Raw genomic sequence first — 14,256 nt, 5'->3', positions numbered from 1 at the left:
CTCCGCCATTGACTTGAGTGATCTCGATGTGGACGCCTTGAATGAAACATGTTATCTGGAGCTGTGTGAATTCTTGTACGATCTTGATACCTATAACGGTAAGGAGGTGGTCCATTCAAGCCCCCAAAAGTGGATCCCACTGGATAGCAGATTTGATTTCAGCAATCTTCGTCCTTCTCGTTTCCCTGACGGCATCCTCGTTTGTTTCATAGAAAGGAAGGGAAAGGAACCAAATTCTTTGCATTTTCCATTAACATGGAAAATTATAATTCCTATTTATTTTCCTTTCAAGTGTTTGGTACTCATAAGGAAAGGAAACAAAATCCTATAATTTTTTTAAAAAACATGTGGTTAAAAATGGTAAACACTAACTTAATGGGGTCAATTTAATAAAAAAAAATGGTGTAATAATTACAAGAAATTGGGAGAGAAAGTGATTCATTTGGTTGGGTGAAGGGAACAACTTTCCCATCTATTTTCCTACTGAGAACCAATTTCCTTTCCCCCTATTTTCCTTAGGTTTCCAAACACAAGAAAATAATAACTTTTCTTTCCCACTATTTGATTCCATGAAACAAACATGGCCTTAGATCTTCCTAAATAAGATTTCGGACGATGGTGTCCTTAGGTTTGCTTTGGCCTGAGGAAAGGAATTGTTAGATTTTTATTTTTAAGATTAAATTCAATCTACTATCTGAACTTTGAGTCATCTTTTATTGTGTTCTTGATATTTTTTTTTTAATCATATATACCCTTGTATTCTCAAAATTCTTTAAAACCGAACAAAATTTCAAATCATCTCCTATTGTTATCAGTTGCTACAACGCTACAACACTGGCAGACACCAAATCAAAAACAGGAATTGATATTAGCTGCACCTAAATTCTGAATTCGGGCCACTCAGCAGCTACACAGGCATGCAAGCTCTGCAGGTTCATATTATGAACTTCATAGATATAGAATATGAAATCAGCTCTTACCAACTTAAATGGTAAGCCAGCCAATAACTCAAAACCAAACACACCCTACAGGATAAGGGAATGTAAACAGGGGAAAATGCAATTTACTAGGAATTCGACTCCAAAGAAGAAACCAAACAAGATACAGAGCCACAGAAAGCAAGACATGCTGTGATTTTCATTCCAACAGAGTGATCACAAGTACAACCACATTATTAACAAAATTTACCAGTCACATCCACACACCATCATCACTGGCCACCATTTACTTGCTCCTAATCGCTACTAGTTCCTGCTCGATTTTGTTTCCCCAGTTTTATTGAAACATCATCATCTACTACAACGGCACAATTAAGCATCTGCAATCTCAGAAGCAGATTCTGCAGCAGCTAAGATCAGCTCTGGTTGGATGCCTCCAACATATGATCCATCAAGAGCATTGGGAAGGCCTAGTGCCTTGAGTGCCAAGTGGGCAGCCTTTTGCCCCGAGATCATCATAGCTCCAAATGTAGGTCCCTGCGACACCAATAATGCCCAAAATGCAATTAGTATTGGTCATAGTCACGCCCACACCCCACACCCAAGGACCACAATCAAGTAATGTAATGGAACCCTTTCGAAAACAAAGAAGGCAAAAACAAAACAAGGAACAAAACAGAGTCTGCAAGTATAACCAAGTGCATAATACAAGTATAAACAGAGTCTTGCTTCTTAGTCTTGTAATCAAGTATAACCAAGTGCATAATACAACAGGAACAAAACAGAGTGGAAATTTCCTCCCTCCAATAAAGGGATTTTATTTTATGGATTAGGAAAGGTAAGCAATCAAAATGGTTTTTGGGATCCTAGCTTCTATTATTGAGGGTGCGATATTAGTGTGGGTCTACTCCACCTTTCATGATTGAAAGGACATATATTTCCATGGTAACACTATCAAAGAGGGAGTATTATTGGCACATTCTCAAAACACTCACAGCAGTATCCACTATAGTGTAGGAGTGAAATCACACTCAGTTTGGTCAGAGTGCACATAATCAAAATTACACTAGGTAGCAGTACTATGACATTGGTATCATAAAGAGACCTTTTGCATTGCTAAAACCACCTGCTACCCCAAAATATATGCACTCACTGTCATATCACAATTTTCTATACATAGCAACTTGCTGAAAGACCCTAAACCAAAAAATCATGCAAATTTAATTCTTAATGGGTTCTAACTTGTCCAAATTTATGGCAAAAAAGGACACACAAAGAAAAAAGAAAAATAAACAAATCAAGCAATTTTGGGGAGATGGCCAAAGTCATCCAAGACAATGGTACCTAATTTGTTTATCTAAAATGGTCCAGAAATCAAACATTAGATATATGCAAAAGCAGTAAAGCTTAGCACTAATAATTGCCCAACATAAAGAGAGCACATAACAAGGAACATAAAAAGATCATTGAGAAGAAATATACCATTCTTGGAGATCCATCAATCTCAGCAACTTCCATGCCAGTAACAATCATTCCAGGCACGATTTCCCTGGTTAGCTTCACAATGGCATCCTCAGCTGCATTCATGTCCAAGGCCTTCATCCCAGGCACGCTGTCAATCATTCCAACACTCCTCAACCTCTTCACACCGGTGGCTCCCATGGGGCCATCGTGACCGCATGAGCTAACCACCACCTTGGCTTCCATAACGTTGGGGTCCATGCATGACTGTGTGTCATGGTTTTGGGAGACCAAGGACCAGTTGGTGACAACACCGCCAACTCTCCCACCCTTGATGATCAAATCCTCAGCCGCTACGGCGTTGAAGAGTTTCACATTGGGCCGAGCAAGGAGCTTGCTCATGATGGTCGAGGTGAACAGGGCAGCATGCTTGATGACGACGTAGTCATCCTTCTCGTCGTAGTCAATGCCCAACTCACTGAGGAAGTGATGTGCTGGTTTCCTCACAACCTATTAATACAAGAAGTGAACTTTTAATTTAGTTACAGTATATATTCGGAGAAAACTACCAATTACACAATGAACACATTTAGGCTAGCAAAACAACTAATTACTCAGGGGTATGGAAACAGTTTTGACATAAATATTAAGGAACTTTCCACCCTTCATTTTTTTTTCTGTGGAAAACTAAGAAATTTTATATCTCTATGCTAACAATACAAATCACTGTTATTATAAAATTAAGTTTTTGCATGGATCTGATCAAACTAATCTGCTAAACTTTGACCCAGTACCATTTGGTCTAGTGGCATCAGTCTTCCCTGTAGTAGTATTTCAGTTGTTTGTTTGATAAAAAAAAAAAAAATCTGCTAAACTTTGTGTACACTCCATAATTTATCAAACTACAAATCAATCATATAAATTTTAAATTTTAATTGAAATTCCTAACCCATTATGGCATTATCAGCTATATATATTCAAAATTTTGCCAAAAAAAAAAAAAACAATATCATAATCTAGAGGATAATTCGTAAAATCAGGCATGCAAACACGTGTCATATCCAGTTTCCAGATAAACAACATTTCGAAAACCAGAAATCCAGATTAAAAGGAAAGCGTTACAATACCATGGCGGAGAAGAGCTGGCCACCGAGCCACGCGCCGCCTCCGGGGCTGACGGACTGCTCAATGATCGCAACCTGCACATCGGGGTTCTTGCTGAGCTCGTACGCGCAGGAAAGCCCCGCAGAGCCGGCGCCGACGACGACGACGTCGGTGTCAGCGTAGGTGATCATGTCAGTCATGTAGCGGCGGGTCATCTCGCGGGAGACGATGGACTCCTTGATAGGCTCGAACTTGAAGTTGGAGAGATCGTAGGCGTTGGTGGAGGCGGACATGGAGACGGAGAGGCCGTGGCCGTTGGAGGAGGAGGCGGCCTTGAGGGGCTGGACGCGGGCGAGGGGAGCGCCGTGGAAGGAGGAGGAGGTGTCGAGGAGAGATGGCTTGTGGAGCTTGGTGGAGAGGGAGGAGGCGGCGAGTGTGGAAGCCATGGATGCCATTTTTGTAGGAGAGAGATTTGGGATTAGGATTTTTTGTGTGAAGATTTGGAAGGGGAGGAGGAGATGAGAGTGAAGAGTGAGGAGTGAGGAGAGTGGAGAGGAGTGTATTTAAGGTGGAGGGAGGAGAGCAAATATCTGGGGAAATGGGAGGGGGGACGGACGCGTGAGGTGAGGATAGGATATGAAGGATCTAGAATTTGTTGGATTGTAGTTTGTACGACTTTTTGTGTATTATGACGTTATGTTACCTTTTTCGTGTGTATCCGTATATGGTTCTGGTCACGTGACTTGTGTGACGACAACAATTTTTCCCCCTTTTTATTTTTTATTTTTTGAGAATCCAAATTTAAACAAGCAAATTCATTTCTATTTTTAAAAAACTATGGTCTATTTACTAAGAGATCGTCAAACGCTCTAAGTTGATAAAAGAAATTTGGTTAATAGGTGTTCGTGAGAGTGAATCTCTATTTACAACGAATATCTATAGAAAATTTTTAGTTGGTGTTGATTACTGAATTTTAGTCGTCTATAATAGATATAACTTTCTGACTTGTTTTGAAATTAAAAATCATAACGAAAGTATGTATCTCATGATTTTAGAGATACCATGTGATATGTAGTCTTCAAATTTTGGCATTAGTGGAGGAGGAGCAGTTGCAACAAGATTCAGAAGGTTATTTCACATCTCTCTTGTGAAGCAAGTCAAATAATCGACCCTTCTGTTTCGGGAAGTGGGAGATATTGTTGGTTGCTCGTAGTTGATTAGGAATAGTTTTTTACATCATTGATTTTGGTTCGAAAGAACAAATGGGCCTTGTGTAATCAAGCCCAACTTCATGATCATTTATGTTACAAATAGTTGCATTACACTTTTAGTAGGTGGTAGTGTGGTACTCTTTCATCGATTCAGAGTTTTGTCATACTAGAGTTTATTCAAGTAAGATTTTAATGAAATAAACTTTAGATTAGGTTTGAGAAGAAAGTGATGACATTTTTCCATTTCTTCCGCTTTCGGTTATAAATATGTATTTTTATGAAGATTGCATGTAGCGAATATGCGATTTTGATCATGATTTTCTAATTAGATTATATTGTCATGGACTCATTGTTGACTTTCCCGCACTTATGTCATTTGTACTTGCATGTATGAATTGAATAAAGCTTCATTTTTTCTCAAAAAAAGAAGAAGATAATTGACTTTTATTATATAAGATTTTCATGAAATAAGAATACACAGAATTAATGTCGTCTCCGATAAAAAAAAATAAAAAATAAATGTCGTCTTGGTTTTTACAAGATGTATATACTGCTCTCGGTCACGTGACTTGATAAGAAACAAGAAATTAAGAAGAAGAAGTAGCGGGGGAATAGTTATCCGTCTCTGCCACAAGTGGCACACATGAAGCAGTCCACAGTGTACTTCACTGTCACGGAGCTTCGGATCTTTTCATGCGTGGGCCCCACTCTCGATAACGTTTAATACAGAGCTCACTTGCCACTATCAGTGACAAATGAGAGAAAGCTCAGACTTAAATTCAGAAATAATATCTTTGCCTAGGGAGGATCTGCGTCGATGATTTCCTCTTTGGACCCCCCGTTTAGCCAAACAAGGCCCGACCCCAGATCAAATGATGATTTCCTCTGTGTCGAGAGAAATTTCCATTTCATATGAACTGTTTTCAAACACAAAAATTCTCGAGCTGGTTAAAAAACACGAGTCAAGGTTGGTCTAAAAACCCTGGTCGAAAAAATGCTTAATCTAAAAATTGTGTAGAATCTCAACACGAGTACTGAAGCAGGCAAAAAGCCGAGAAAGCTCAAGAAAACCTCTTGAGAATAATACTCATAAACTGTGTAATTTAATTTCTTGCCATACCTAGTCTAGTTAAAGCCACTTTGAAAACAAAAAAAGTCTCGTTGCACATTTTACTCACTTTCCATGAGAAATCAGTTTCGATCAGGGTCACCAGGGTTGTGAGGTCAAAAGAACTAGCATATTGCAGTCATTGCACCCCACAATCACTATCCCAGACAGACTACTACAAGATCATCAACCCCCGTCATATCCCTTTTCTTATAATAATAAGGAAAATAATAAATATAATAACATAAACTATCAGAAAAAGACCGTGCTAGAGAAACATGTATAACATCTTTATTGGAATCGAAATTGCAGGCGAAATCAAGACAAACACAAGTTGTTTCCATACGTCCGATTGTCATCCCACATTACAAAGTTGCTTAGAAACATCAAACACGGCACATACCCAATACACATAGCAGACTTATAGATGATATACTGTTCAGATAACTAGTCACATAATACGCCCTGCACCAACAGTACGAGGAGATGCAATATTCGGATACTTTAGTAGCTGGACCAGACCTCAGAAACCATGAATTTTGATGTTGTCTTTCTTCACGATGCCAGCCTGTGGAAAAATATAAGAATAAGGGCCTAGAATTGCAACAATTTAAGACCCTCTACTAGAATTTAGATGTTCACGTTGAAACAATCAAAGTGCATTCATACCTGGACTAGGAAGGAAGAAACATTCTTTCTCTGATCACCTTGAAGTTGAATGACCTATAGAAAGAAGCAAAATATATATAAACACCAAAGACTTATTAATGGAAATCAAATTATTAACTTTTAGCATTGAATACACACCTGCCCTAGTTCAGGGTCCTGGACGACAGTACCATTGCAGCAAAACTCCTTCTTGAGGTCCTTGAGTATCTTGTTGTAGCTAAAATCCTTCTTTAGTCCCTGCACAGTTGTCAGGCTTTTTCTGCCGTTCCTTTGCTGTACACGGATGTGCACATACTCTTTTGTCCCAGCACCTGAGTCCTCAGCATTTGCCTCAGCAAAGGGATCTGAATGTAAGACATGTCCAATTAGATTTGTACGAGGAGGGGAAGAAGATGGGAGAGACAAGGAAGCACAGGTATGAACCTATAAATTGCAATACATTTTTAAGAAATAAAAAATAAATTCTAAATAGTTGTCAACATGCTGGCATTTCAACAGTTAATGCATTTAACAATCAGTTGTCTAGTATGATGTGAGGATGTCAAAAACAGACTCCAGCACTCTTTATAGTATAACTAGATTCAGTAGCAGTAGTTTTTCAAATAGCACTTGCAAATTTTCTATATGCATCAGGCCACAAATGATAATCTCATGACACAATGAAGAAACATTAAGAGCAACATGGTGGGCTGAGTAGCAACATAGGCAGGTGAGAAAAACCTAATTGCTTAAATACTGAAATGCAGTGTTCAACCAGTAGAAATCCAACAAACATATACACTGGTCCAAGGTTGAATTCATTTGATTTTTTGCATGCTCCAACAAATGAACAAGCAGCCATTCATGAAAGTAACCACCAAACCAAATCATCACAACTATCAAGAAAGCGTGCATTGATAGTCATCAGAAACCAAATGATCAAAATTGAGACCCATCACCAGACTTGAATAATGACCTAAAAACGATCCATCAGACATATAATTTTTCAGACTAACCTAGGCGTCAAGAACCAAAGCCATGAAACAACATCCCATAATAAATTCATATAAATAATCACAACCATCCCTGCAAGACCGTAATCACACAAGTGATTTAAGAGCAACACAAAACATACCGAAGGCAGTAGGAATCTGGACGTCGAGCTCAGACATGAAAATTGTTTGCTTTTCGGGCCTCCTAACCAGAAAGCTCAAATCTGGAACAAATTAGGAAAAAGAAAATCCAACTCAGCATATGAAAATTCAAGATAATATCTTATGATATAATATACAGTAATTCGTAACCGATACATAATTCGCTCCTAAATTTACAGACTTAATCAACAAAAGCGTACATCATCCAAGAACACAACAGAAAAGACACCACTTTTTTTCATATTAAATCAATAATTCTTTTATTAAATAAAAACAGTTCAGTTTTGTCAGATTGGTTTTATAAAATTTCAACAACATCATCATCATTAAAAATAAAATCGTCCTAGTATTGCTGTGTTTTCCAAAAGTTTCAATTCAGAAAAACGAAACTACGATTCAAGAATAAAAAGTACTAAAAACTCATAGCAGAATTCTAACCATAAAAACCCTAGAAACAGAGAAAAATCGAGGAAATCAAATCAGGGGTTTAGGGGTACCTGATCGGATGATTAGGGTTTTGCAATCGGCTAGGAGAAGATTAAGGAAGCTGAGCTCTACGGACTCTCTCTCTCTCTCTCTCTCTCTCTTACTAGAAAGTAAGGAGCTCTGGAACTTGGAAGAGAGAAAGTGAATTGGAACTTTGGCAGAGAAGGATATTATGATTTTAAATAAAAATTAAAGTATAAAGAGGTGAACGTGGACTTCGGATTAGCTCAGGGTTCGGTTCCGCACTTGACGCGCTCCCGTGGACGGTGTTGGTTACGTTTGGTTGGGACAGATGTCTAAAGCATTTGGGCCTAACAGGAAATTGGGCCTATGAAAAAGGATAAAAACGAATCTAAAACGTAGAAAGTTGTTCTCAATTTGAAAGGAAATTCCAACACCATGGATGGCTATGATGAGCGCACTCCAGTTGTTTTGTCACCTTTGAATCTTTGATATGGTAGAATGGTCCATGAATAAAATTAAAAAGACATATGGGACTATGATATTACTCTTGCAGGGAAAGAATTGGAAAAAAAAAAATTAGTAATCATGATCTATTTATACTAAGATTGAACGATATAGTTTGTGGTTCTAGTAGAGTATTACTCCGCATTTTTTGTTTGATTAAAATGTTGAAATCGATGTCCTTGCTTGTAACATGCACAACGTTGGGCATGCAATTACGAGGCTACAAACCCCCACTTGAAATTGGATCTTACTCATTGTATTTGGAATCGTAATCTTCTCATGACATATCTACTATTGTTTATTTATTAAGATGAAACTATGTTGTCACAAGCAGCACGACCTGCCACTACTTCTACCAATTCCGGTGTAGGCATGTTTGTAAACCGGTAACAGACTCCCCCAACAATGAGACCTTTATGATCTCTAATTACCACACCAACACCACTACTTTTTGTAAAACCATCAAAAGGCACCATCCAAATTTGCTTTCAACCATGCAGCTGGTGAAGGACCCCAAAGTTTCAACACCTTCCCACTTACGACAACCTTAGGTCGAACTAAATGAAGTAATAAAACGTAACTCCTAGTCTGATAAACCAATTAACTAAGAGAACATACCTTTATCATCCCACAACCTCAGATTCCTTTCCTTCTGAGTTGATACAGATGAATTTGATTAATACTAGGATTTTCTAAATAAATAAAATCTTAATCCTGACGTGCAAGCCAGGAAAAAGCGATTAGTCTTAACACTTGGCAACGACCCATTGGCTGACTACTTCAATGTTTCGTGATTAAGTGGACCAATTGGCCCTATATATAAAGCCCCACTCCCATTCGACGCCCCTTCATCATTCAGAATTCAGATACATAAAGCAATTTGTTCTAGGTTTTGTCATACCTCTCTCTCCGATCACCAAGGTTCGTCTTTTTGATCCTCACCTTTTGTTTTTAAATTATCTTCGTTGTTTACTTACGATCTGTATCCGATTCAACTTGATTATTGATCTTTTTGAATTCCTTGATTTTCTTATCAATCCGTTAGTTAAGCGATTCTATGGTTTATTAGAATACCACAACCGAGTTTAATTTCGATTCCGTTTGGGCACCAAGACTTTGTGTGCTTAGATCCTGAAATTTTGAATTTTTTCACTTAAATATTATTTAGGGTTTCGTATGAGGTAATTTGCAATTTTATTTGGACAAAAGTTCCATGTTGTTGTTGTTGTTGTTTGATTGTGTGTGAAATTATTATTTTTCTTAAGGCATATACCCAATTCTGTTTATCTGTATAAGATTACTTTGCTTTTAACGACCAATTTGATTTTTGTTTGGCCATTATTAACACCAAGGTGGGTTTTCTTGTTGAGCTGATTTGGGGATAGTGTTATTTGTGCTGCAATTAGGGGATACAGTTGTTTCTTTTTTATCTATTTTGATGAAATTTATAACTGTGGTTTATAATTAGGTCCTTTTGGTTGTTATAAAATGTGATTATATACTGTAATCTTGTCTATTTGTTTCTGAGATTTGATTGATAAGAGTTTGATTAGGGCTCGGTGTTTTGGTGTGTGTTTCTTTTTATTGTTTGGCTAGAATTCAGATCTGTATCGAATTGTTAGACTTGCCTGAAGTGAAACTTGGGTCTATCAATTATTTCCTTTGGGCTCCATTTTGTTAGTTGGAATGCCTTTTAATTTGTTCATTGTTATCTGTGCGAACATATGCAGATCTTCGTCAAGACTCTCACTGGCAAGACCATCACCCTTGAGGTTGAAAGCTCTGACACCATTGATAATGTCAAAGCCAAAATCCACGACAAGGAAGGCATCCCCCCGGACCAACAAAGGCTGATTTTTGCTGGTAAGCAGCTTGAGGATGGACACACCCTTGTTGACTACAATATTCAAAAGGAATCGACTCTTCACCTGGTTCTCAGACTCCGCGGTGGTATGCAAATCTTTGTGAAGACTCTCATTGCGAAAACCATAACCTTGGAGGTTGAGAGTTTTGACACCATTGACAACGTGAAGGCAAAGATCCAAGATAAAGAAGGTATCCCACCAGACCAGCAGAGACTTATCTTTGCTGGGAAGCAGCTTGAGGATGGCCGTGCCTTGGCTGACTACAATATCTAAAAGGAATCTACTCTTCACCTGGTGCTCAGGCTCCGTGGTGGCATGCAAATCTTTGTTAAGACCCTCACCGGTAAGACAATCACTTTGGAGGTTGAGAGTTCCGATACAATTGATAATGTCAAGGCAAAGATTCAGGACAAGGAGGGCATTCCTCCAGACCAGCAGAGGCTCATTTTTGCAGGGAAACAGCTAGAGGATGGTCACACTCTTGCAGATTACAACATCCAGAAGGAATCAACTCTTCACTTGGTGTTGCGTCTTTGTGGTGGCATGCAAATCTTTGTCAAGACCCTTACTGGCAAAACCATCATTGTGGAAGTCGAAAGCTCTGACACCATTGATAATGTGAAAGCTAAAATTCAAGACAAGGAGGGTATTCCCCCAGACCAACAAAGGTTGATTTTTGCAGGCAAGCAGCTTGAGGATGGAAGGACACTTGCTGACTATAATATTCAAAAGGAGTCCACTCTGCAATTAGTGCTTCGTCTGCGCGGTGGTATGCAAATCATTGTCAAAACGTTGACAAGAAAGACCATAACATTGGAGGTAGAGAGTTCAGATACAATTGACAATGTGAAAGCTAAGATTCAGGACAAGGAGCATCCCTCTGGACCAGCAAAGGCTCATATTCGCTGGAAAGCAGCTTGAGGATGGGAGGACTCTTATAAATTACAACATTCAGAAGGAGTTCACCCTTCACCTTGTCCTTCGCCTCTGTGGTGGTTTTTGAATTGTCATCCTTGTCTGATCATAAGTAAAATTTGGTCCTTTAATTTTTCTGATTTCACTCTTTAAATGCCCTATGGGTAGCTCAAACCTAGTTCCTTTTGCTTATTACCATATGATCTGTTTCTGTACTTATTTATATGGGGCGTAGAATTTAATCTATGTGCATGTTTTGTAATACCCTAGAAATTTGATATTAGTTTCTAATATTATTTGGGAGTTTTCGAGTTAGAAGTTAGTGTGTTTTGAGGTTCGAAGGAAGAGCGGAAGCGTTCGGATGCATAAATTACCTGAAACGGTTTTATGGTTTTGAAAGTCAAGAGTTGACTTTCTAATCTGTTGGATTTCTCAAGAAACTTCCTTCTTGAAAGTTGTAGAGTTTGTCGATACGAGTTCATAGACATTGCGGCACGCTTGAAAGGGATGCCGTATGAGAAAGTTATGGTCAGAGGAAGTTAGTTTCCGGGTTTGGAAAGTGTATAAGTAGAAAAATGTGTGTGGGTTATTTTGGAAACCCTAACAAAAATCAGCTTACTTCTCTCTCTCTCTCAACGCTCCTGAACTCTCTCTCTTCTCTGGTCGAGTTCTCTCTCATCCGGCCACCAAATTGGATGCCACCGGTCCTGTTCAACTCCTATAGCCGTCCTCTCCATTTCTGGAGCAGTCCCGCTCGCCGTCTCGCCGCCTGGAAGCCGCCACGAAGCGGCGGAGCTGCTGCTGTTCTGCCGGAAAGCCGGCGATTTCGACGGCGATTCCGGCCAAGTTTAGGTGAGTCTTGCTCTCCTCTCTCTTCTAGAGATGTTTATACCCCTTTGGTGACCTAAAGAGCTAGTTTGGGCACCGGATTTACAGGTTTGGTTTTTGAATTCTGGTTGGTGCTTCGAGCCGTTTTCCGGTCGATTCAGACCAAATGAGTTCAACCTTCAGGTATAAAAGATGCTCCCCTTGCTTCAATTTACTAGTTTGCTGTTGGAAGTTTGTCCAGATTTTGAAGTTGTTGGGGTGGCGCGTGGGGCCCACTCGCCGCCGCCTGTGGTGGCGTGTGGCAGTGCGTTCGGCAATTTCCTAGCTTTAGGTTTCGGTGTTAGCTAGCTCTTGTTATTATGAACTTATTGAGTTGTGGAAATTTTAGGTTGTAAGCAAGAATTGCATGTTAGGACATTAAGTTTAATCTTAGGCTTGTGTGAGGTTTGAGTTTAGGTTTAGAGGATTAGAGGCAGCTTTATTGAGTCGTTAAGTATGACGACCTTGGAAAGTTATCCTCCCTTGGGCTAAGGTTTAGTTAATGGTGTTTTGTTATCCTATAAGTACTTTGGTTACTAAGATAATTAATTGTGTAATTTTAGGTGATTGTGAGGTGTGTTTGGCTTGGCTCTTTTGGTTGTGTTTTTAGTGAAGACGTAGCGGGAATATATATAGGTGAGTAACATCTCACAAAGGTCCACTTGAAACCAATTATTGATGAATTATGATGATTATGATAATGATTATTATGATGATGATGGTGATGATGATAAGGTTTATGATGATGATTATGATAATTATTATGTTGATGATAATGATTATTATGATGATGATGGTGATGATGATAAGGTTTATGATGATAAAATGATAATGAATTATGATGATGATTATTGTTGATGATTATGATGATTTTAATTCAAAAATTTTATTTTTGGTTGTTTTAAAATATATGAGCTTGATCGCCAACGGCTCATAGGTAAGATCAAACAAGTTTTCCTATTATATGATTATTTTTAAGGTTCATGAAATTATAATATTTTTGGTTCTTGATATGTTATTCTTGTGGGAATAACTATGTCTTGTGCATATAAATATATCTATGTGGAAGGATATAATTTTATGATGTGCTTCTGGGTTGTTGATGTTGATTTTATTATATTGTGATTTATGGTTTAGATAGTCAAACTGGGTTCCAAGCCTTTAATCGGGTGATTGGTTACGGTTATGATGATTCTACCCTTATGTGAAATGTTGTGTAGATAGTTAAATCAGGTTCCAAGCCTTTAATTGGGTGATTGGTTACAGTTATAATGCTATTATTATTTTGTGATTTGATATTGGATAGTCAAACTGGGTTCCAAGCCTTTGGCCGGGTGATTGGTTACGGTTAGGAATAGAGCTCTAGTTCGTCTGTCAGTGTAGGTCATGGGAGGTACCTTAAGGTATCTGGGACCCTTGGGTACATAAATTGTTGTTGTAGGTCATGAGAGGTATTTATTAATATCTGAGACTCATGGGTACATGTGTTTGTTGTAGGTCATGGGAGATACCTTATTGGTATTTGGGACTCATGGATACATGTATATTGTAAAAGTATTAGTTATGTGATTTTAACTTTATTCTTAATTGTTGTCATTTAACTTCTTTGTTTTAGGTATCTCCTGAACTATGCTTAATGCAAGAGATTCTTTAATCTTATTTGTGTGATTTTTAGTGGAATTTCTGAACTATCATTTTTGTAGGCTAGGATTCACTTATGATTTTGATTGTTTTGTGAATTGTTGTGTTTTATTATTTATTCTCTTTTGAATTTTATTGTTTTGAGGCGATTCCTGAACTAAGTTCTAAAGTAGGAATTACCGGTCTTATCTTATGTGATGTAGGGTTGAGATTATTTTTTAGAGTTACTCATACGAGTTTTTTAGCTTACCGGGTTTGTTGCTTACAACCTGGTGCACCAATTCATGGTGTAGGGGTTAGATCTGTAAGTGATGATCAGCAGGGTTGAGGCTGAGGCATAGTGGCAGGATTTTAGTTTCTGTGCACTTTATTTTATTTTATTATGGCAGT

At 38.4% G+C, this 14,256-nt stretch overlaps 2 protein-coding genes and 1 pseudogene across 3 annotated transcripts; 1 reads left to right on the top strand and 2 right to left on the bottom strand.

Annotated features, from left to right (window-relative positions):
* Positions 1-1,108: 1,108 nt before the first annotated feature.
* On the bottom strand, positions 1,109-4,107 carry LOC101298688 (thiamine thiazole synthase 2, chloroplastic-like). The gene is made up of 3 exons (XM_004294300.1): positions 3,527-4,107; positions 2,421-2,909; positions 1,109-1,475 (listed from the first exon to the last, which is right to left on the bottom strand). The coding sequence occupies exons 1-3, from the start codon at positions 3,956-3,958 to the stop codon at positions 1,311-1,313; spliced, it is 1,086 nt and encodes a 361-aa protein (XP_004294348.1). The 5' UTR covers positions 3,959-4,107; the 3' UTR covers positions 1,109-1,310.
* A 1,933-nt stretch (positions 4,108-6,040) lies between these two features.
* LOC101298398 (protein translation factor SUI1 homolog) lies at positions 6,041-8,263 on the bottom strand. The gene is made up of 5 exons (XM_004294299.1): positions 8,122-8,263; positions 7,606-7,686; positions 6,630-6,835; positions 6,492-6,545; positions 6,041-6,390 (listed from the first exon to the last, which is right to left on the bottom strand). The coding sequence occupies exons 2-5, from the start codon at positions 7,640-7,642 to the stop codon at positions 6,346-6,348; spliced, it is 342 nt and encodes a 113-aa protein (XP_004294347.1). The 5' UTR covers positions 7,643-7,686; positions 8,122-8,263; the 3' UTR covers positions 6,041-6,345.
* Positions 8,264-10,302: 2,039 nt separating this feature from the next.
* On the top strand, positions 10,303-11,491 carry LOC101298099 (annotated as a pseudogene). Its single transcript, XR_184242.1, has one exon. The product of XR_184242.1 is annotated as a polyubiquitin-like (transcript).
* Positions 11,492-14,256: the final 2,765 nt, after the last annotated feature.

This window comes from Fragaria vesca, linkage group LG3, assembly GCF_000184155.1.
Source record: "Fragaria vesca subsp. vesca linkage group LG3, FraVesHawaii_1.0, whole genome shotgun sequence".
Taxonomy (NCBI): domain Eukaryota; kingdom Viridiplantae; phylum Streptophyta; class Magnoliopsida; order Rosales; family Rosaceae; genus Fragaria; species Fragaria vesca.
The sequence above is the reverse complement of the archived record's forward strand: the minus strand, read 5'-3'. Positions and strand labels throughout refer to the sequence as shown.

Bases quoted from the DNA above. Each gene is read 5' to 3' on its own strand.
- LOC101298398 (XM_004294299.1), bottom strand. From the start codon at position 7,642: ATGTCTGAGCTCGACGTCCAGATTCCTACTGCCTTCG. The intron at 6,836-7,605 runs GTATGTTTTGTG...TCTTACATTCAG, and splicing joins CCAGATTCCTACTGCCTTCG to ATCCCTTTGCTGAGGCAAAT. The intron at 6,546-6,629 runs GTGTGTATTCAA...TTCTTTCTATAG, and splicing joins AGGACCCTGAACTAGGGCAG to GTCATTCAACTTCAAGGTGA.
- LOC101298688 (XM_004294300.1), bottom strand. From the start codon at position 3,958: ATGGCATCCATGGCTTCCACACTCGCCGCCTCCTCCCTCTCCACCAAG. The intron at 2,910-3,526 runs GTATTGTAACGC...TTGTATTAATAG, and splicing joins GCCAGCTCTTCTCCGCCATG to GTTGTGAGGAAACCAGCACA. The intron at 1,476-2,420 runs GTATATTTCTTC...TTGGTGTCGCAG, and splicing joins TTGATGGATCTCCAAGAATG to GGACCTACATTTGGAGCTAT.